Below are 21,849 nucleotides of genomic sequence, written 5' to 3' on the forward strand. Positions count from 1 at the left end.
CTATCCAAGCTATTTGAGAAATTTGATGCAAAAAAGGAATGAATTGAAGAAGAATTTAATAAAAATGGGGAGAAAAGGAGTTGCTGGTAGAGAACCAAGGCGACCGAACCAGAATTTTAGGTCTGTTTCGGCCCTGGTTCGATTGTTAGTTGGTTCAATCGAACCAACTAAACCGATATAACCCCAACCCTAACCCTAACCCTAACCCTAACCCAACACTAACCTGCTGCCGCTGCCGCTCTCGATCCCGATCCCGATCGCGATCTCGTCGCTCGCTGCCGCTGCTCACCGCTGTCGCTGCTCGCGCCTCCCGCGAGCCCTCCCGCGAGCCTTACCGCTGCTCGCGCCTCCCTCCATCCCTCCCGCTGCTCGCGCCTCCCGCAAGCCCTCTCGCCTCCTGCGAGCCCTCCCGCGAGCCTTCCCGCTGCTCGCGCCTCCCTCGAGGCCTCCCGCTGCTCGCGCCTTCCGCTCCCTTTCCCTTTCCCGCTGCCGCCGCTGCTGCTGCTGCCGCTGCCGCCGCTCGCCGTTGCTGCTGCTGCCGCTGCCGCCGCTCGCCGTTGCTGCCGCCGCTCGCCGCTTTTTAAATCACTGGTTGCTGCTGCTCTGCGTGTTGCTTGTTTGAGATCGCTGTAAGCTCTATGCCTCTTGTTGACACCGGTTTCTAGGGTTTAAAAGGTTTATGGCGTTTTTATTTAAGGAAGTTACGGCCGAATATCTAGTTTTGTGGATCTCCACCTGAATTTTCTTGCAGACTATGTTCTTGTTTGAATTATTTATCATTGATTGTTATTGTTCCTGACTTAATTGTGACATAGGAGAAACTTTCGGAACAGAAATTGTGGCTTGCTTTGAAGTGGGAATATCATCCTTGAAAAATGCTTGAAAAAGAAAAGGTGTTTTTCTTGCGTTATCTGCATCAGATGTTTGGCCAATGAAAAGTCCAAATTTTGTCATGTATTCTGATTTTTTTTTGAACTATTGTTTTTGTTTTAATCCCAGATGGGACAAGCTACGTGGGAGAGATGATTAATCGGTTTGTTATATTACATTTTCGCAGATTATTTTCAATTTTGCTTTACTTTATATGTCTAGTTATAACCTTTGCTAAGCAGGCACCCTTCCTTACCGCCTCCTTTGTTATTCACTTGGTAATTTAGCAATAACAGTGTATGTTTGGAACATGTTTAAATACAAACCCTGAATGAATAGGTAATTGTCTCTTACAATCACTGTCTTGTTGAATGAAAGCGACTTGTGCCTCCATTACTGTGCAACTTTGATCTTAGTTTATTTTAGTTAAATATTTATTATATTAGGGAAGTAAATTATGATTTGGAACCTAGACCAAAAGGAGGTAAAAAGTGTTCTGTTCCTTTCTTGAAGATATTTAAGGAAGTTTCTTGATGCGAAAATAGATTATAAAGAAAGGTCTATATACTGGTCATATCATAATAAGTAGAATCACCTTTTTTGTCTGATATGATAAATATATATTATTCATGCCTTCTCTCTTTCACGATTCTCAAGTTATTTTTACTTTACTAAAGACTTAAATCATTATGTATCCTAAGTCTAAAATAATATTTTCTTTACAATGTATATGTGGCAGCTGTAACATAAATAGGACCAGTGACAAAAGCAGCTCGATCAAAATGTACTTGTTTGCATAATACATGTCATGTACTTGGAGATTCATTTTTGTTTTTCCCCCCTCTCTGGATTGTTGCTGTGAGAGATTTTTCTTTATTGTCCATCTCAGTCCGCTAGAAAAATACTTTCGAGAATAAATATAGTCTCCTATGCAAGTACCCCATTATCTATAATGTCGAAACTTTTCATTAGAAAAAGGGCATATCTCCTTGGAAGTTTCATCATGCAAAGCTATCTGCACAGAGGATGTGAAATTGCATCTGGTTATTCGTATTTGATTACCTTTCTTTATTTTAAAAATGTTTTAATTTTCCTTTCCGGAAATTTTATACTTAAATGAGAAAATCAAATCGTTGAATATCAATACTTGTTGCTATTCTAACCGAAAATGGAGTCTTTGCAGTACTAAGTGACATGCATTCTCTGCTCACCAAATAGGGAAAAGATATCATTGGGATCTTGCTTATCAGGATATGTTGATATTCTAAATTGTACATTAGTTATTGTGATACATGTTTTACTTTTTCCATGTTTTAATGTTTCCCAAGTTTTGATCAGTTGTCATCCATTGGTGTCATGGTAAGGTTGCTAGTTTGCTACGAGTCATGGAAACCACCTCTTTGCTTGTGCATTCATTGACGCTCTCTAGACTTCCATTGGCGAGAACTTGTGCATTGGACCATTCTTTTTTGTTATCCATTGCTGTAAAGTTGAAGCAGAACATGTGTTCTCCATCGATGTGTATTATGTTTTTATGCTAAAACAGAGTGCCACCAACCTATATGAGCCTTCTTTCGGACTTATTTTTACTGTGTTTTCTTCTAGTATGATTGAATTGAGAACTGTTTGTCTGTACCCAACCTTGGCATGTCTTGCTCTGATGTCCCATTTCTTTTTTGTGCTTATTTAGCATAAGTTGGATCTGCTATGTTCTCCTTTGAGAATCAATGGACATATTGGGAATCTTCCATTTGACTGGTTTAAACTTGTGAAAAGTGCACATCTTGAAGTTATTATTTACACATCTGAAAAGTGTACTATCGTATTCTATCACCACTTTATCTTGTCTTTATATTCTTTTAGAGATTGCAAGCACTATGATGCATGGATCTTATTAAGTGATCCTTTTTAGGGAACATATGCGTGGCTGTTATGAATTGTTACATTTAGTTTAAACTCATTTGGACATGTTACTAAAGTTTCTCAATTTTGGTATGTTCAGCTCATACTAAGGTAGTTACATTTTAACCCAGCAACCACTGATTGGTCATCATTTGGGAATTTATTTTTTTTTTAATTTGTTTTCTTGGAAAGTTTTAATCTTATCTTGTTATATTTAAATAACTTTCTGTGTGTTATATTGGAGTGTTTCTTTTTGGGTATAATTTGTGCTGGTTGCATGATTATACTGAAAATTAAATGTGGCAACCTTTGCAGGTTATAAAAGATTTCTCAGGATGTCTTGGTGTACTATTGAGTCTGATCCTGGTAAGTCAATGATATGAAGTGAATTTTTGCTGCTAAAATTATTTTTCATGACATCTTTCTCATGCATATGTCTTTGTCATTAATGGATTCTTTTTTCTTTTGTACAAAGATCAGTCAGAGATTTCTTTTTTCTGGATTTCTAAACTTGTTGAAGCATTGTGTACTAGATCATATACTTATATGTGACATTTCATCGTATAACTTTTTGAATTGTAGGCTTTGTTTGGCAACATGTTCTATTCCTTTCTCTTTTGTCTTTTAACGAATGCTTTGAGATGATTTGTTATCAACTTATTTTTCTTTCTAGATGTCAGACAAGTAGGCAAGTTCCAACCTAGAAACAAGTCACAACCAATAAAGGGAACTGCGAAATCTGTTTCTTTTATTCTTCCTGATGCTTCCATTACTGGTCCTCCTCCCATGGGATCCTTTTCTGAGATAACGAACCCTTCTTCTGTACAAGCGAAGATCGATATACCTGTGGACAATCCTTTGAATTCATCAATCATAACCTCAGACTGCAATGAAGGTGTTCAAATAGATCACCGAGAGGTGGGAGAAGAGGTAAACTTTGTTTCTTGTCCGCTTGTCTTTTATCAGCAGAACTTGTTATATGGATATTCTGTTTGCTATTATGATGCATTAGGGAATTCAGGCTGAAACTTTCAATACTAATTTTCTTCCAAGCTAGCCACAACTTTGTATGTAGCAATCCTCCTTGAAGTGGGATTATTGTTCAAATTTTGCTACTTTCTGGTCTGTATTGAATTTTCTCTTTTTTTCTTTACACTTCTGTTGAATCATAGAATTCAATCTGCTGGTTAATTTCATCTGATGCCCAGACTTGGATTAAGAGACATCACAAGCACTGGTTCTGCTGTTTGTAATAGTTTTATCGACACTGTCGCTTTTGATAAGGATCCTTCAACTGTAAAGACAGACTTCTTAGAGGATCATGCTTCTGTTAAATCAGACACTAACATTGACTCATTTGTTCCCTGATGACTTGGCCTTAGTGCAAACAGATTTTACTGAGACTTCTAACCTTAAGTTGTTGCCAATGACATTTAAACTTACTCTCAAGTAATTGGTAGTATCTCTTATCCTAGATTGATTATGTAAGGTAATTTTTATTTGATCACATCTTATGAGGTATGTCACCTTTATTCGCAGAATAGAGAAGAAATCAGACTTCCAAAGGGTTTGGAGGATATTCATACCGAGTCCCAATCCCAAATTGTTCAAAAACTTAAGCAGCGGATCCATGAAGGAAGGCCTACTTCAGAAAATGATGAAGATGATGATGCTCATAAACCATGTAGGAAACTGAGAAAGAGGATAGCCAAGTGCAGTACTGACCAAATTGAAGTTGGAAGCAATGATGAACGTGATATTGACAACACTAATGTCTCTCAGATGGATAACAGCCAAAGTGATGATTGTCATAGGGATGAAGATATGCCTAGGCCAAAGAGGACCAAGAGAAAGTCAAAGAGGCAGACAAATGAAATCGAAAAACCCACTCGGAAGCGTAAGAAAGCCTTTGAAAAACCTGATTCTGTTGTAGAGAATTCACCTAAAAAGAAGTTTCCTCATGCCACAAGGCGAAGGAGAAGGCAAGGTAAATGAACTTGCAGTCTTACGTAATGTTATCATAAACTCATGCTGCACCTGTTGGAAGAAACTGAATGAACTTCAGTCGATAATTCATTATCTTTGAAATGTTTAGTGAACAAAGTTTTACTGCAAACACCTGAAGATGAGATTGACCCGAGACAGATTAGCATAAGAGACCTAATAATGCTTGCAGAAGCTAAGGAGCGTATAGCAGTATGTCTTTTTTGGCTGCTTGAATGTTATCACTTATAATTGGTATTGTTGTATGTTGATGTTATTTTGAATGTTATTCTGCAGAGTAAAGAAGCGGCGGCAACGAGTAAATTATTCTCAGGTCAAAGGTACGAAAAATATCTCACAGGGTTGCAAAATAGAATGTTTCACTTTGTGGGTTTTTAGATTATTTATATATTGGGATCTCGTGCCGCAGATCTCGGACGTCTAGAGGATATAAGCATACTCTCTTATTCTCTTTTAAATCAGTAGCACTATGTATTTTGAAACCCTTCCTAGCGAAAAATCATTTTCTGGCTGTATTATAGACGGTTTAATTGTCATGGAATAAATGAAATCTAAGATATATATCAATTTGACAACTATAAAAATGGACAGTGAATAAGCGTATTGTTGTCTGATATATGAGGTCTGTAATCAATTAGGCTTGAGTAATATGTAAATGCAGACAATACATTTCAGTCATAATCAGGTTTGCAACATAAAGGTTCAAAAACAGACAGAAAACTTTTGAAAATTCTCTTATCCACCAAATCATATTTTCTTAATCTAAATACTTTGACAGGTAGAAACTTATAGAAGTATTGCCGCTAGAAACATGATAGTGAGAGGAAGATACTTTGAAAAACGAAGTAAATTAGTTATTGACTCTAATGACTTTGATAATGATGGATGAAGGGCCTCCTTAAAATAATGAGTGGTGGCAAGTAGAAGTGAGAAACATTTAGAAAAGTGCTTTTGACTTGGCCTTTAGCATGTCATTGTAGTAGGAGCCTTCCCTGAGATTGTGCCACAAATTAACTTGCTTGGATTTACCTTTGAATTTATGTTTGAAGATATGCAGTGGGGCATGCTTGGAGCTCTAATTGGAGCTTGTAATAGTACTGTGGTATATTAGTCTTTGTGATTGTTTATTCATGTGCATGAGTGGCACATACCTTTGTGGTTTTTCTCCTTGGTTGTTTGGGCATCTCTCTTTGTGGTTTTAGGATCCTCTATTTTTAGGCTTCAAAAAACCTGGACTTGCTCATGGATTTTCAAGTCAGAATGGTTGTACATATCTACGATCTGTACTAAATGTATAAATTGTGTGTATTTTCTGATGAAAATTTGTATACTTAAAAAGGATGTATATATAGGACTTATGCACCAGCTCAAAGTTTATGATAGTGACTATATGGAAAATTAAGTTAAGTTACACATGACAAACACTGTATTGAAGCTCATGTATAGTTGTGCACTATCTGACACCCATAGATTACCACAAGTAGCCTCTCACTATGCAACAAAAGAGCATGAGAACAAACCTACACGTGAGAGGATGAGATATGGATGAAGAGGGGAAAATAATAGGGGCATGTTGATGCAAGTGAAGAGAAAACAAAGGTGAGTGCAAAAGAGAAGGAAGAGAGGTAAAGGGACAGTTATATATTTTTCTGCTCAGTTGAGGATCCTATTTTGTTAAAGATAAGCATAGTATATTTTTTATTATTATAGTATCAATTGCTTTAAACATCAAAAGGTAATGTTCATGTATATTTTCTTTTGACAAACAGATGTTTATCATAGGGGCTGGTATGTAGTATTAAAGGAAAACATTTGAATATTTTTATAGTAGTTATTGATGAGAAGGGCTGTGATACAAACACCATGAAAACACAAGATGGAAATGAAATTTTTATGGAAAAGGTTAGTAACATCTATAATGGCTGGGCATCTCTTTTTAAACATATATAGGTTAATGTCCATCTCATTATCCATCATCTTGTAAGAAGTTCTTCGTAAATGCCATATCTAAGTTCCATGATTTGATCAAAATTTTTATATAACAGTACTAGTTCTTTGTCCAATAATGAGGACATTCTTTTTGGAGAGGATCAAGAACTGAATCATTCAGGTGAAGAAGCAAATCAGAATGTGCAATCAACTCCCAAGAGATTGAATTACCATTCTTACATGAACCGGCCACAAACTAGTAGATGGTCAAAAGCAGAAACAAAGTTGTTCTACGAGGTACTTTGATCTTGTCACACCATGTTTCTTTTTAGTTTATATGTAATATATGAAAAAAGGAATGCTGCAGCACATGTTTCTTTGAACTTGCTAGTGACAAACCAGCTCAAGATTTCACCCAGTTGGCTTGCATTTCTCTAACCCGTGGCCTTTGTTTTTCTGCTTTTCTTTTGTTCAACTCTTAGTTCTTGTGTACTACCGTAGATTCTCATTTCATTCATTATGCACCAAGCAATCTGTTCTGAATATAGCATTCTGCCATCCAAATGGAGGGTTTAATTCCCCATTAAACCCTTTCTATTGCTGAAGTACATGACTGCATGCTTCTTTATGCCTTAGTGGCTCTGTCACAGTTAGCTCCTCTTTTGAAATTTGGAGGATGCTGGATACTGTTGTAGTGCAGTAAGTGAAACTTCATTTCATTTATCTTTTTCTTGGGTTTTGTATTTGTTTCTCCTTTCATCACACTGGCATGCATACTGTGTTGGCATGGCATAAGACCTCCATGCTAATGGCATGTACTGCAGCACGTAAAAGACAAATATGGCAACTGCTTCAATTACTACAGTTATTATATAGTGTAAAGCTTAAAGAATGCAATTTGTATTTTGCTTTTTCCAAAAATAAAGATATCAAAATATAAAATATAAGAAAAAGTAGGCAAAATGAAAATTTTGTGACCTTGATATATCTATGAAGTTCATAAGTAGAAAGAACATAGTTAAGGAACTAATTTCATGACTCTGTATGAGCTAATTTGTAATAAGCTCTAACATATGTTCTCTTTAACGCGCAGCTTCATATCCTCTATTTAAGTTCAACATGCAAGATTGTAGCTTTTGGTGACCCCATTGACTAGTTTTTCCTCTTCCCTCTCTGCTTTCTTCCTCCCCTCTGTCTCTATTTCTATCTTCTTTTCTTTTTTTTCCTTTCTCCTTTTTTTTGTTATTATTCTTTTTTTCCTCTTATCTGCCAGTCAAATTGGTCAATCATCCTCCATATCAAGGTTAGGCTTGTGTCTAATGGATTCATAGGCTGATCATTCTTTGTTCCTCTCATCTGCCGGTCAGACCTTGTGTTCAATGGATCCATAAGCTGGTCCGAATTAGGCGATTTATGTTCATATGTGTTTCTATATTATTTATGGAGTAGTTTGAAGTATATTATTTTTATGTTTTTTTCAAGAATTACATTAGAAGTACAATTTGAGTTAGAAAATGTATTACTTAGAACAAATTAGCCGAGAGATTGAAAAAGGTGATTCTTTATCTACTTCAGTTAGGGTAGGACTTTCTTTAAAGGAACTACGAATTGCAAGTCTTAATAAATCAGGGGGTGAATGGGCTAAAAGGGGAATCATTAGTAAAGTCCCCACAAGTGCCCACATGGCATTGCTATGGAATAAGATAGCGAACCAGCCCTAGACACTTCCCTAAAGGCCCATCTAGTTATGTGCCACCCGAGTAGCTCTTGGGTGCCGTGTTGGCTAACACTCCACACCACTCTGTGGAGCAAGAAATCTCCAAAATGGTTGCTTAATGGCTTGTTTCTAAGTAGTTTTGCCTTTGCGTGTCGACTGCACACAATCCGCACTTACAAGCCTAAAACGATCACAAAAGCCAACCAAAATAAGCCTACCAAGCCTATTGCAAGCCCCTGTGCAAAGCATAAACAAAATCAAAAGACATGGGTATACACAAGTATTTCATCAAACACCCTATTCACATATTTGTTCGTGACATTCTTTCCCACTTATTCTTTTAACATCCTCGTCGAAGCCTTTGCGGATGTTGCATCTCCTTACCTTTGCTGAATCTTCAATCTTCTACTCCAGTTGCAATGCATCTCTTGACTCCTAATTGCTCTCTGCTGTTGTTGTTGAGTAGACGAACTTTAATCGACCACGTTGTTTCAACTTGCCAATGACTCTAACTTGGTGTGGGGTCGATCAAGTTGTGTAGATCCTATAGATAAAGGAAAAGACATTCCTTGTTATGCGATAATATCTTAAACGTCTCGCGCTACTTGAACTAGGTAGATGTTTGTTGGAACTTTAAAGTGTATCGCCTCGCAGACTTTGAAGCTTTTGAGGTCTTTTGCCCATTTGATTTCTCTTCTATTTAGTTGTCGCCTCCAAATAGGTTCGCATCACTTTTGCTTTCAATTGACATTTTGTTGGTAAATGAAGCGGATAGTCTACTCTCGGTAGAATCGATCACTTTTGGTGAGGATTTGACAATTGTTGTCTTTTATTAAGTTTCTTTGAAGGGTCTTTGAACATGTGCATAGCTCCTCTGTTGGATAAATAAGGGAATTGAGGTATTCGGTTTTGCTCATTCTTTTAAGAGTTGAGAAGACAAAGGTTACTCGACTTTACTTGTCTCCTCGAGGGTTGTATTCCATGTATCGAGCTGGTTACTTGCCTTATTCTTTGCTCACACTTTTGAAGCATTCGAAATGTTTTCATTCCTTGCATTGAGTTGGCTACTATGATTCACCTTCTCATTGAATAGTTTGAGGAATGCGACACACACAGGAGAAGTTCCACGAAGGACTTGATCATACAAAAATATGATTGGGAGCTACTGGGAGCCCCACATTGGTGAACAACACGATGACAAGAAGAGCTATGGATTCAAGGAGTGAATGCAATGGTACCACAGAGGTGGGTCTTCCGTGCGTGCATCGAATTTTGCATCAAATGAAAACTTTGATCATCACTATATGGGGGTTGTGTTCCATCGAGGGGGAATTATGAGTGCAAGTGCTAGTGAGTCCCATCGGGGGACTTGATCACATAGAGGTATGATCGAAGGGGCTGGAGGGTTGGATTGCTTCAGAGCTCATATTCGCTTAAGTGAGTTTGGTAAGTCAGGGGACAAGGTTGGGTAAGCGAACATTGCTATCAAGGATGCAATGGAGAACACAATCAACACGAGCTCTGCAACATGATGGTGGGGCTTCCGCGGAGTCATTGATCCTTTACTCTTATGGAGGGAGAGCACATGATCGTGGGAAGGGGCCGAGGAGGTGGAGACTATAAATGCAAACTCCAAATACCGAGACAAGGTTGAAGGACAGAGTCCAAGGAACTTCGTAAGACCGCTGGGCTTCTCATCAAAATAGTTGAAAGTGGGGGACTTCGGGTCGATGCAGGAGTGCTCGACCAAGAAACGAGGAAGTTTGATAGGTTGTATCGTAGATAGTCGGTAGAATAATCATTACACAAACACATGTTATTTTCTAATTATTATATTAAGGAATTTAACCTTGAGGATGTTCGTGATATTTTAAAAACATTTGAGGGGAATTAAACATATATTTAACCATTTGACAAGGGTATGTCAGAATATTTTTCCAAAATAAAAAATATAAAAAATTCAGAAAATAAAGATATGAATTATCGGAACTCAGAAGTCATTTTTGACTTGCTGTTTCCTCTGTACGAGTACTGAATAGCCGGTCCTAATTACTTGATCTAAGGGACCAGTGAATTCAGTGCCCACAGTGAGGGTAATTTGGTCTATGTAAAGTTTGCTTGATGTTCCTCAATATTGATCTTTTGTGCAAGAATGACAGGAAAATCGATTGGGTAGTTCTTTAATTTTTTGCTGAACTATTGGTGGTATGCTTTAATTCTATTAGGTGTTTCTGATCGAATATTCTGTGTGCTGATTGAATGTGTAGGCTATTCACCAATTTGGAACAGATTTTGCAATGATACAGCAGCTGTTCCCTAATCGCACACGCCATCAAGTGAAACTAAAATTCAAAATTGAAGATCGCAAACATCCTTCGCAAGTCCATGATGCTTTACTTCGTCCTTCCAAAGGTAAGAAATTGATTTTTTGCTGTTCCCAAAATTTTAAATTCTCTTAGTATGTGACTGACTTTTTGCTACTCACTCAAATTCTCTTAGCTTGATCTATCACCTGATGTTTAATTTAAGTTCTGGTTTTGCTACGAAGACAGATTTCTTCAATACTATAAAATGTTAGATTGATTGAAGCAATCTATTGTACTTATCTGAATGAGTATAAATTCTATTTGATAAATAAGATCAGCAATTTGACATCAGAAAGCAGAAATCAGCTATCCAAGCTATTTGAGAAATTTGATGCAAAAAAGGAATGAATTGAAGAAGAATTTAATAAAAATGGGGAGAAAAGGAGTTGCTGGTAGAGAAGGAAAAAAAGAGAGGAATTCGGTGAAAAAAAGGGGAAAATGATGGGAAAGACACTGACATGGGTGGTAGGCGTACTGCTAGTAAACTCAATACCAGTAAAATACTGGGTAGTAGCCTGGTACGAAATTCAATTCGGTGAAGTTGCTTGTCTGTGTGTTGGTTTGTGGTTAAACCGATAAACACCCAACCAGTACTGGCTTGTCCAAATGTCTTTGGGTCCTCCTTCCTCTGGAAAAGAGATGTAGAATGGAATAACAGAACTAAATGCTTGTAAATATTTGAGTTGCAGCATCTGCAACACAATGTCATGAGATGGCCTTTAAGTGGATGAGGAACCTTTTCTTCTATTTTTTTGACATCAGCACAACGGTAAGATCCTTCCTTTGTGATATAGATATTTGTGAGAGCCTCTTGCACTAGATTTTTCACCTTCATAATAAAATAATTAGTTCACCTGGGTTTTAAATCACTGTGTTGTATTTTTCAATTAATGTGCATCATGACCATCCAAAACTGTACCCTAGTGGTGGGGGTTCATGGCAGTCGTTTGAAGATAGCCCACACATTATGCAAGATACAGTTGAGATGTGATCATAAGTCTCACATATGCGTCATGATACATTTTTTTTTTCTTTCAACAAAAGTATTCATCGTTAACCTTGACATATAAATTCCCCCTCTTTCATATTTGTGGTATTTTAGTTCTAGAATTACAGATAAATTGATGCTGTTGTCGGAGAAGATATGACTTAGCACCAGATACGGTGGTAGGATCCCTCACTCCCATGATTTTAGTCAAGTCAAAGAGCTAGAGAACATTAGAATTATTAAACACGATTTTTTTTATGTTATTTGATCAGTAATTCTATCATTTAATTATTAACTCGAATGATATAATACTAGTAATAATTCAGATGTCTAGGAAGTTTTCAGGAGATTCAATTGATGTTTACTTGATCAGTAATTCTAATTTCATATTGCCACAACTAGCCACAAATATGTATGAGGAGGATGGAAGCTTGATCGAGGTAAAGAAACCATCAGAAATGTGCCTTTTGGAGGGCATCAGATTGATATGTTGCACCTTATAGTTTGATCAGTAGCCTGCTCTTTTATCCGAAACTGTGTGAGGCTTTGCAGTAGCTTCTTACTGATAGTCCTATGTCAGGTAGCTATTCTGCTATCATCATGTTCTTTAATTAATTTGGAAGCACGTTAAACATAAAGCCTGAAATGATTATATCTGTTTCATCAGGTTTATTTATTCATGTATTTTTGGAGATGTCACCGTATACAAATAAATTAAGCCATTGTGAAAATGCATGTGAAATTTGATACGCTTAATCCTGATTATTATTATTTTTGGCAGATCGTACACACGTTATGCAAGTAATTAAGCAGCTCCAAATTAGGGCAAAGCCAACTTCCAACGGAGAGACAGATGGTGATCAGGTGAATCCATTGCAGGATGGCGTTGGTAAAAAGGAGGTATCCCTTGAACATTTCTCTCTAGAGATAAATCTGCTTGGTCACCCAGGATTCTAACGTGATTTATCGGAATCAATCTGTTGTCGAAGCAGGAAGAAACAAGCGGAGTCCAGAGTGACCAAGAGCAGCAGAGTGATTGTGAAGATGAAGTTGAGGGCCCTGAGGAGTTGGATGATTCGAAAGGTGAAGCCAATAGTCCCTCGAATTTTGATGAGCATCAGGGTCTGTTCGAGTGGGATGGTGCTACTTCCCCTCAAGACACAGTAAAAGACACTCGCTGGGAGATGTGAACCGTGGTTGGACCCCTATCCTGCCTCTGCCTGCCTGCCTTCCCACGGAGTATCAATTATGATTGATTAAAGACTTCCTCTATTTTATTATCTTCTTGTATCATAATTTTATTTCTCTCGATGTTATCGTGTGTTGAGATTTGGGTTTCGTGATGTGTGAAGGGGACATTCGTAACTTTCCACGATAGCAAAATGTTTGCCTCTGGAGTTACTTTCCACGTGAAAGCTGGTTTGCGCTGCTTTTGCAGTGCCAGACGCTTGTTGGAAATTTAATCGAGATAGATACTCATTTCTCCTTGGAACTCCGTATATGGATGCGTCTTATATTTGTTCAGAATCGAAATAAAGCACAAAAAAAAAAGAAAAAAGAATCAACATGTCGTTCCTGCCGTCCCTTGTGGGATGATGATCGATCGGTCGGATATGCTAACCCGGAGTTTCTCACTATCGACGCTTGTCAGACGACGCCCAACCACTTTTGCCGGTGGTAAAAGGGTTCTTCAGCCTGTTCCAGAATCGGTCAAATCCAGTGATGACCGTTTCTGGTGGCGAGCTGAAAGCACGCTTCGGAGTCCCTACCTCCCGCCCGCCCGCCCGCATGTAGCTGGTCCCAACCACATGTAGAGCGAGTGGCCTGCAGCTCTCTCGATGAAGGAAGGATGATGATGACTCGGCGGCTTCCGTCCGGGGATGTTTAGAAAGGTCACCGATCATGTTGTGCGGCTCGCCATGACGTTGCGATGATGTCATTGCCGTGTCATGTTGACTTCATTGCAAAACGCGATCCCCATCCGATCACGACGATTAATGGTGCCATGCAGTACGTTGAGGAACTCGAGTATATTGGTTGAAGACGCAAAACAATCACGGTTTCCATCTACCGAGGACGCGTGACGAAGCAGAACCGTTGATCAACGATCGATCGACGCTTACCAACTTTAGAAGATACCAAACCAAATTGCTCCGGTGGGATCAGGATGAGTTGAGAAGCTGATAAGGAATCCCACTTCCTCTTTCCTTTTTTTCCCCTGTTGCAGCGACATGGTACGTATGGCCGAACGCTTTGTCTGTGTTGAGGTTTTAGGCCTGAAATGATCCATCGGTGGGGGGGGGGGGTGGCGGCGCGCATGGTCCCTTCTGCCACAGCTGCCTTCTCATTGGCTAAGAAAAAGATCCACATCGATGTGCAGAAAGCAATGCACCTGAGCTACTAGTTTTAGCTTCCTTCTTTTTCCAAGTCCTCAAATGCAGCTTAGCTTGCCTTCTGAAGTCGCAGCTTTTCTACCAAAGCGGAGCACATTGACCACCACCGCCCATCCCCATCCTCTTTCCCACCATCTGCCTGCTTTGATTTGATGATGGTTCGGGATAGTCCATGCAACTTAAAATTTCTAATCTTTCATCTCGGTTCATGCTGCTCCTTTGCAACCATGGCGCCATGATCACGTTCTTCAATTGCAGCCTGGAACACTCTTTCCCTGGTAAAACTAAAAATGTACACGTTCACCCTTTGAGCTAATAGAAATCTCACAAGCCGTACGTTTCCAAAGGCTGATATTGTTCCTTCCACCCACTACTGAGATCTGCTCTTAAACTATATACTTACGTTGTAGCCGAGACGGTTTGCATGTTTACCGAGGCACGCCTCGCGCACAGGTAGTAGTGTCTGTGTGGAGGTGGCACTCACTCGCACGCATGCCGTGTCCTTGCGTGGACATGACAACCCATGCGATGTACAAGACAACGTGACGGGGGCCCCTTCAGCCTTTCAAAAGATGAGGGACACCGACCGCGACAAGCCGCGGCGCTCTGCCTCCACGCGCGTATGCGTGAGAAGCAAATTAGACGACCCATATACAGTCAGGAGTCCTATATATATATATATATATATATATATATATATATATATATATATATATATATATATATATATATATATATATATATTCCACTTCAACTCCTTGTCTTATCGAAGCAGCAGCAGCAGCAGCTTGGCTTTAGGGCCAGAAAGGCTAGCCATGGATCATGGTGTTTAATTTGACCACAGTCCTCCCTGTTTTATGTATATCACTTCATAACAGGCTTCTTATCTTTTTAGCATTATTCTCAGTGCTCGCTCCTTCAAACCAAAGTTCTGGAGTAGGAATATATAAAGTGGGAGATGATAGATGCTTAGAGGCAAAGGAGAGCATCAAAGGCTGACTAAAAGATACTTTGGAGCTGGAGTCGATGTTAGCATAAAATCTGTAATCATGCTATCTGTAATGCGAAAAAACTTTTATACCAAGATTGAAATCAAATAAATTGGATCTAACAATATTACGATGCATACCTTTCTTCTTGTCATTCAGAAAAATAAATCTTATCTGATCTACAAGCACTCCATCGTCGGATCTGAAATATCAATATGTAAAGAAACTAGATCCTTCTCCTCTCTTCCTATCTTTTCACAGGACCATCTAGATTGATGGATTAGGGGATTAAGGGAGAGGAAGATTGAGAGAAAAACTTAATCTCTGACTCAAATTGAGAGAAAAACCTTAATCTCTCAATTGACTCAGATACTACTCAGATGCGCACTTGACCCCTAGAGGTCCTATCTATCAGATGCGCACAGATGATATCTGATGATATCTTTAGCCCCTAGAGGTCCTGTCTATTTATAGGCGAGAGCAGAGGGTCTAGGATAAATTATTAGGAGAGTTCCTTCAATCAAGATTATCTCCTAAAGAATCCTACTTTAATATGGACTTCTTTTCTATTGGCCAATAACCATAATCAGAATCCAATAATATCTATAATATATCTTACCTAATTAAATAGGGCCACATAATCTAACATTCTCTCATTTGGCCCAATAATTGGTAAGATACAAAAAGACTTAAAAAATAAAAAATAAATAAACAAAATTTATTTAAAAACAATTTGACTCAATTGGATTCTGAAATTTTGAAAAAACTATATACACGCGCGTGAATTTTAGAAAATAGGCCAATAAGTCCAATAATAATAATAATACTACATTAAGTCTGACTAACAGTATGAGTCATAGCGGTTGTATGCCATTAGTGTCACACTTCCTTCTATGTACCACAATATTGTTAGCCTTTCCTAATGCAGTCCAAAATGACCCCTATAATTTGTCTTGTCAAGACAATCCTGTCATCACATTCAACCATAATATGTACATACATAATTATAAACAGGATAGCAGAAACAAATAACTTTAAGTACGTAAGTAAAAATGTCAATTATAGTGTCCACTCAAACATGCATCACCATATCCTTTATGGGTTGCTCACAAACCCAATCATAAGAACATGTTCTTTCAAAATACTTTAGACTGTAAGTCCTAAGTGAATGGATCAGCAATCAATACAGTGGAACTCAAGTAATTAATTGACATTAGATGTTTCTGGACTCATCTTCTCTAACCATCAAGTACTTTATACCATAATGCATATAGATGCAATAGTACTTGTCATTCTTAGAGAAGAAAACTACTGCAATGTCATAAAATATCTTCAACGACTTGATAATTGAGTCTGACTACACCAAGTCCTGAGATAAAAAGTTTGCAGTCACAAATTTGATTAGTGGCCTCAAAGCATGCCACAAAATCAACTTTTATTATTATTAATAATAAATTGCCTCTCTAATTACATAGATATTAACCGTAAGGTGGACTTCCTATTATCGAGGCAATTTATACAATCAGCATTTGAAAAATACCATTATTTCAAGCTGATATAATTTCATACATGTGAGCATATAATCATTTGTCCCTTCCGAATATCTTATTACTTTCTCTGTAGTCCTTTAATGTTTTTACTTCTGGATAACTCCAATATATACCCAACATTTTAACTGTAAAAACTGATATCTTTTCTAACAGAGACTTGAGCATAGACTTCCAACTGCGCATATACAAAGAATATCTTATTTATCTGATTCTTTTCAAGTCATTTTCAAGCATTTACTATTAACTAAAATTTTGCTTTTATGATTTACTGAACAAAGCTGTATATTAAAATCATTTCAAGACTCAATTGATATATCCTTTCTAAGACAATCTTCATAATCGAGGTCTATCATTGAATTACTCAATGTTAATAATATAAGATGTCTCATTCATATCAACCATATTAAAACTTTTAATGACAAATTCTTGATTTAATATAATAAATCAAGATCACTATTGGTAAGGCAAAATATTATCCATATATAAGACCAATATAATAAACTTGCTCCCACTGATATAAATACTAATTAATAGTATTTACCTTAAATATGAAATAATGATATCAAGAACCTTTATATATCATTACCTTGAAGCTTGTTTAAGGTCATAAATGGATTCCTGAATTTGCATACCAAACTTTATATTTCTTTCATTTTCTTTTAGAGTAAATCATGTAGAGTATCCCATGATGATTCTTAACGAGTTCATTAAAAATATTTAAAAAAAATATTTTCATATCATTATGATATAACTTAAGCTCATAATGAATCATTAATGTCATGATGATTCTTAACGAGTTCATTAAAAATCTCGTTATGGTCGATACATTCCTTATGAGTAAAACTTTTAACCACAAGTCTGACCATTATATCGATATTGTTCTTTGAGCCACATTTATATAATAGACTCTTTTACAATCATTGAACAATTCGATGAATTTATCAGACACCATTAATTTTAACTCTTCTTTTATTGCATCATATTACTTTTCAGAATCATTACTTTTCATAACCCACAACAACAATAAGGGATCCATTCTGATTCCTATATCATAATATAATTCTTGTAGATATGCAACATAATAACCATAAATGACATGATTCCTTCCCCTTTGAGATATTCTTAAAGTTGTCAATTATGATTGTTCTACAAGACCATTAATAATGATATCAATATAATATGAGAGTTTAGTAATGTTATTTTGTTATTCACTTTTATCAAATCATTTAATGATTTGAGTAACAACAATCTCTCGAATAATAAAGGAGTATTTACTTATATCTCCTCTACATCAAAAATTAAATTTCGAGATTTTCACTCCCACTGATTTGCTATTTTATAGGAATCTTATGTTACCAAATTTAATTGTCCTCGTACTATGATTAGAGCAATAAAATATGTACCCCTTTTAAACTTTTCTGAATAGATAATAAAATATTCAGAAATAATTATTAAATCTAATTTTCTTTTATGTGAGTTGAAGATCCTTATCTCCATAGGACAATCTCAAATATGTAAATATCTTAAATCAGATTTTCTATCATTTCATAACTTAAAAGAAGTCATGTAAGTTACTTACTAGGAACACCATTCAAGATATACATAGTTGTCCTTGGAGCTTCTTCTCACATTAATTTGGGTACAAAAGAATAATCTATCATGCTCCTAACCAAGGTTCGCCGTACCGTACCGTACCGGCGTTTCGACTCGGGCTCGGTACCGGTACGGTACGGTATACCGCTCGGTACACCCAGGTGTACCGAGCGGTACACTCAGGTGTACCGAGCACTGTAGCAGTGCTACAGTGCTACAGTACACTGCTACAGTGCTCGGTACGGGCGGACCGGTACAGGACGGTCCGCGTACCGCTAGCCTGTCGAACCGGTACGTACCGCCCGTACCGGGCGGTACAGTCCGGTACGGCAAACCTTGCTCCTAACCATATCTATAAGGTACGATGACATCTTTCAGCAATCATATTATGCTGTAACACATCTGGTAAATCATATACCTTATTTTTTCAAGAATCTAGCAAAAGAATTATAATTGGGTTCATCATAAATACCATAAAATTTATCACCCTTTTCAGATATGATGATATTAACCTTTCTATCTAATTGTCTATCAACTTCATTTATATACACTTCAAGAGTGTAAATGGTCATAGACTTTACATGAATTAGATATATATAATCATATCTCAACAGATTATTTATATGGTGATAAAATGTCTCTCTTTAATGAGACAAAAGCATATAGTGATAAATATAACCTCAAGGAGTTTATAAAACTAAATTTTACTTCAATATTTAATTATAGGATCATTGTAAACTTATGATTCATATTAATTCTGCATAGACTATTATACAGAATTCAAAGGTTAATTTTATTAAATCATAGTAAGTTTACAACCACCAAAAGGAAAATAATATTATAATAATTCTAGGTAAAGAACTTAAATTTTCAGAATTATAAAAACATAACATGGATTCTCAAGATTTATCAAATTGAATCATCTTTAGATATAAGCGATAAATACAAACTAATATCGCTTTCACTTTAAGATGATTCTCTACATTGATAAATATTTCATTCTCTTTTGGTTTTATCCCAATATCTATTATTGGTAACATATGATGAAGCATCAAATTAATCCATCAATAATATCCGTAATATTTGATTTGAACTTACCTACTCCTTGAGTAGTACTCAAAATATTTATTATGAGTCTTGAGCTTACAGCTTTATCATTTATTTTGAGGATATAATCTTAAATTCCTCAAATACTATCATAGTAAGGTGTCAACTAATGACTTATCAGATAATTTAAATTTATCCTTAGATATTCTTATACGCAAGTTGTAAACTGTACTGAAGTCTAAATATCATAAAATTGAGTATTTCATGCCTTTCTTGATCAGTCACCTCAATTATTTATTTCACATAACTTTCAGTAATTAATATTATGTTCTGTTCAATTAATCTGATCAAGGTCTCACTCACTTAATACAACTTGTATATGCTCAAGCCATTTGTTTCATAAAGTATAGGGACATTTACAGAAACACAATAAAGGAAGTGCCACAATAATAATATAACATTAATGCTTTGAGTTTCCAAAATATGATGAACTATTGATATCATCTATATTTCACCTTTGGGTGAAATATTGACATATCTAGTATTCACTCAAAATTACTTATGGAGGACTGATACTATTCTTGTGGAATAGTGTTGTTACCTTTGGGTATACAACCCTAAACTGCAAGAATATCCAAAACAGTATCATCCTACCCCATCATATAATTATTTGAAATAGATTCTCCTTTGGGATTATCTAAATCTCATAATTATATGTGCCATCGTGAATATTATTTTATTTAATGTCATTTAGGATGAATTCCATAATGTATTTTATAGATTATTAATCCAGGTCACTTTGGTGGCTACAGGACCAATACAAAAATATAAAATACAGTCTAAAATATCCCATGAATGACATGAACTTTATTGTAATTCATATCCCATAAATCTATCATCCCAGGCTACTTTGGTAACTACCGGTCAGATAAAACTTAGGAAGATAAATTACAAATAATATTCACTAAATTCCTTTATCCCAATTCATATCGTCATTATGAATATTATTTTATTTAATATCATTTAGGACTAAATTCATAATGTATTTTATAAATTGGTGGCTACAGAACCAATACAAAAATATAAAATACAATCCAAAATGTCCTATAAATGATAAAACCTTTATTGTAATTCATATCACAAAAATTTATCATCCAAGGCCACTTTGGCAGCTACAAGTCAGATAAAACTTAAGGAGATGAATTAAAAATAATATTCATCAAATTTCTTTAATTTATGCTAATCAGTTCAATAATAGAATAACAACCATAATAATTATTGAACATTAATGCTAAGTAGTTCAATAATAGAATAACAACCATAATAATTATTGAACATTAATGCTAAGCAGTTCAATAATAGAATAACAACCATAATAATTATTGAACATTAATGCTAAGCAGTTCAATAATAGAATAACCATAATAATTATTGAACATTAATGCCAAATAGTTCAATAATAGAATAATCATAATCATTATTGAACATTAATGCTAAGAAGTTCAATAATAAATAACCATAATAATTATTGAACTTTAATGCTAAGCAATTCAATAATAAATAACCATAATAATTATTGAACTTTAATCAATAAAAGAAAACTCATATGATAATCATGATAACATATAAATCATGTCTTAATTGCCTTCATGTGAAAGATAAATATTATTTCATAATTTTAAATATATACATATGAATAACTAAATAAATATCCAAGAACAATAATTGGACTTTATTTATCACATGTATAATCAATAATTCATATGAGAAAACTATGAAGTAAACCATAATTTATAGTTTTTTTTTAATCAAAATTAAATCCAATCAAATAACCAAAATATAACCATGATTAAATTCAATCATAATTATAATAAATCATATTTATCAATTTTATAATTGAGAATATAACTTAAAATTCTCAATTTGAATAAAATTATAAATATACGATAGAATATAAACTGAAATTAAGAAATTCACAAGGGCAGAACTGTAATTTGGCAAAATTAGATCCGAGGGTAAAACTGTAAATATGTTAACAGAACATAACCTGATATTACTAAATTTGCAAAGGGCATAATTGTAATTTTGCAAAAACCCTAACCTCGAGGTCAAAACCGTAATTATGCCAAAACCCTAATCTGCCTGCGCGTGCGGCGCTGCCGTTGCGACGTGCGGCGCTGCCGCCGCTTGCGCGCGGTCGTTGCGACGTTTCCTGCCTGCGACGGCGCGCACGGCTGGCCGCGGCTGTTGCCAGCGCGCGGCCGCTGCCGCCGCGGGGGGCTGCCTCTGCCCACGAGCGGCCGCTGCGGCGGTTCCTGCAGACACCTTCTGCGGGCGCCACCACCATTATGCGTGAGGGCAGCCACTGCCTTCCGGGATCACCGTGTTCACAAGCGATGCGAGATGCCCATGGTACCGCCATCGCTCTTAAGCGAACCTCTGCCTGCGCACGATCATGATGCGCGGCTGCATGGTGGTACACGACCCTTTGTCAACAACGA

General features: G+C 36.4%; 1 protein-coding gene across 3 annotated transcripts; it reads left to right on the plus strand.

The window, feature by feature from the left end:
* The first annotated feature begins 209 nt into the window (after positions 1-209).
* Positions 210-13,268, plus strand: LOC103974454 (transcription factor TFIIIB component B''). 3 transcript variants are annotated; one of them, XM_065185621.1, is made up of 12 exons: positions 210-629; positions 816-893; positions 1,000-1,033; positions 3,088-3,138; positions 3,446-3,702; positions 4,312-4,759; positions 4,868-4,968; positions 5,053-5,096; positions 6,822-7,002; positions 10,690-10,834; positions 12,558-12,676; positions 12,769-13,268. In XM_065185621.1, the coding sequence occupies exons 4-12, from the start codon at positions 3,108-3,110 to the stop codon at positions 12,964-12,966; spliced, it is 1,524 nt and encodes a 507-aa protein (XP_065041693.1). In that variant the 5' UTR covers positions 210-629; positions 816-893; positions 1,000-1,033; positions 3,088-3,107; the 3' UTR covers positions 12,967-13,268. The 3 variants fall into 3 exon arrangements, with proteins under 3 accessions (XP_065041693.1, XP_065041695.1, XP_065041694.1); XM_065185623.1 differs by having other exon boundaries at positions 3,453-3,702; XM_065185622.1 differs by lacking the exons at positions 816-893; positions 1,000-1,033.
* Positions 13,269-21,849: the final 8,581 nt, after the last annotated feature.

Source organism: Musa acuminata, chromosome BXJ1-6 (assembly GCF_036884655.1).
Source record: "Musa acuminata AAA Group cultivar baxijiao chromosome BXJ1-6, Cavendish_Baxijiao_AAA, whole genome shotgun sequence".
Lineage (NCBI taxonomy): Eukaryota > Viridiplantae > Streptophyta > Magnoliopsida > Zingiberales > Musaceae > Musa > Musa acuminata.

Excerpts from the sequence above, each read along its gene's own strand:
- LOC103974454 (XM_065185621.1), top strand. The coding sequence starts at position 3,108 with ATGTCTTGGTGTACTATTGAGTCTGATCCTG. Across the intron at positions 4,760-4,867 it reads AAGGCGAAGGAGAAGGCAAG|TGAACAAAGTTTTACTGCAA; the intron begins GTAAATGAACTT and ends TGAAATGTTTAG. Across the intron at positions 10,835-12,557 it reads TTTACTTCGTCCTTCCAAAG|ATCGTACACACGTTATGCAA; the intron begins GTAAGAAATTGA and ends TATTTTTGGCAG.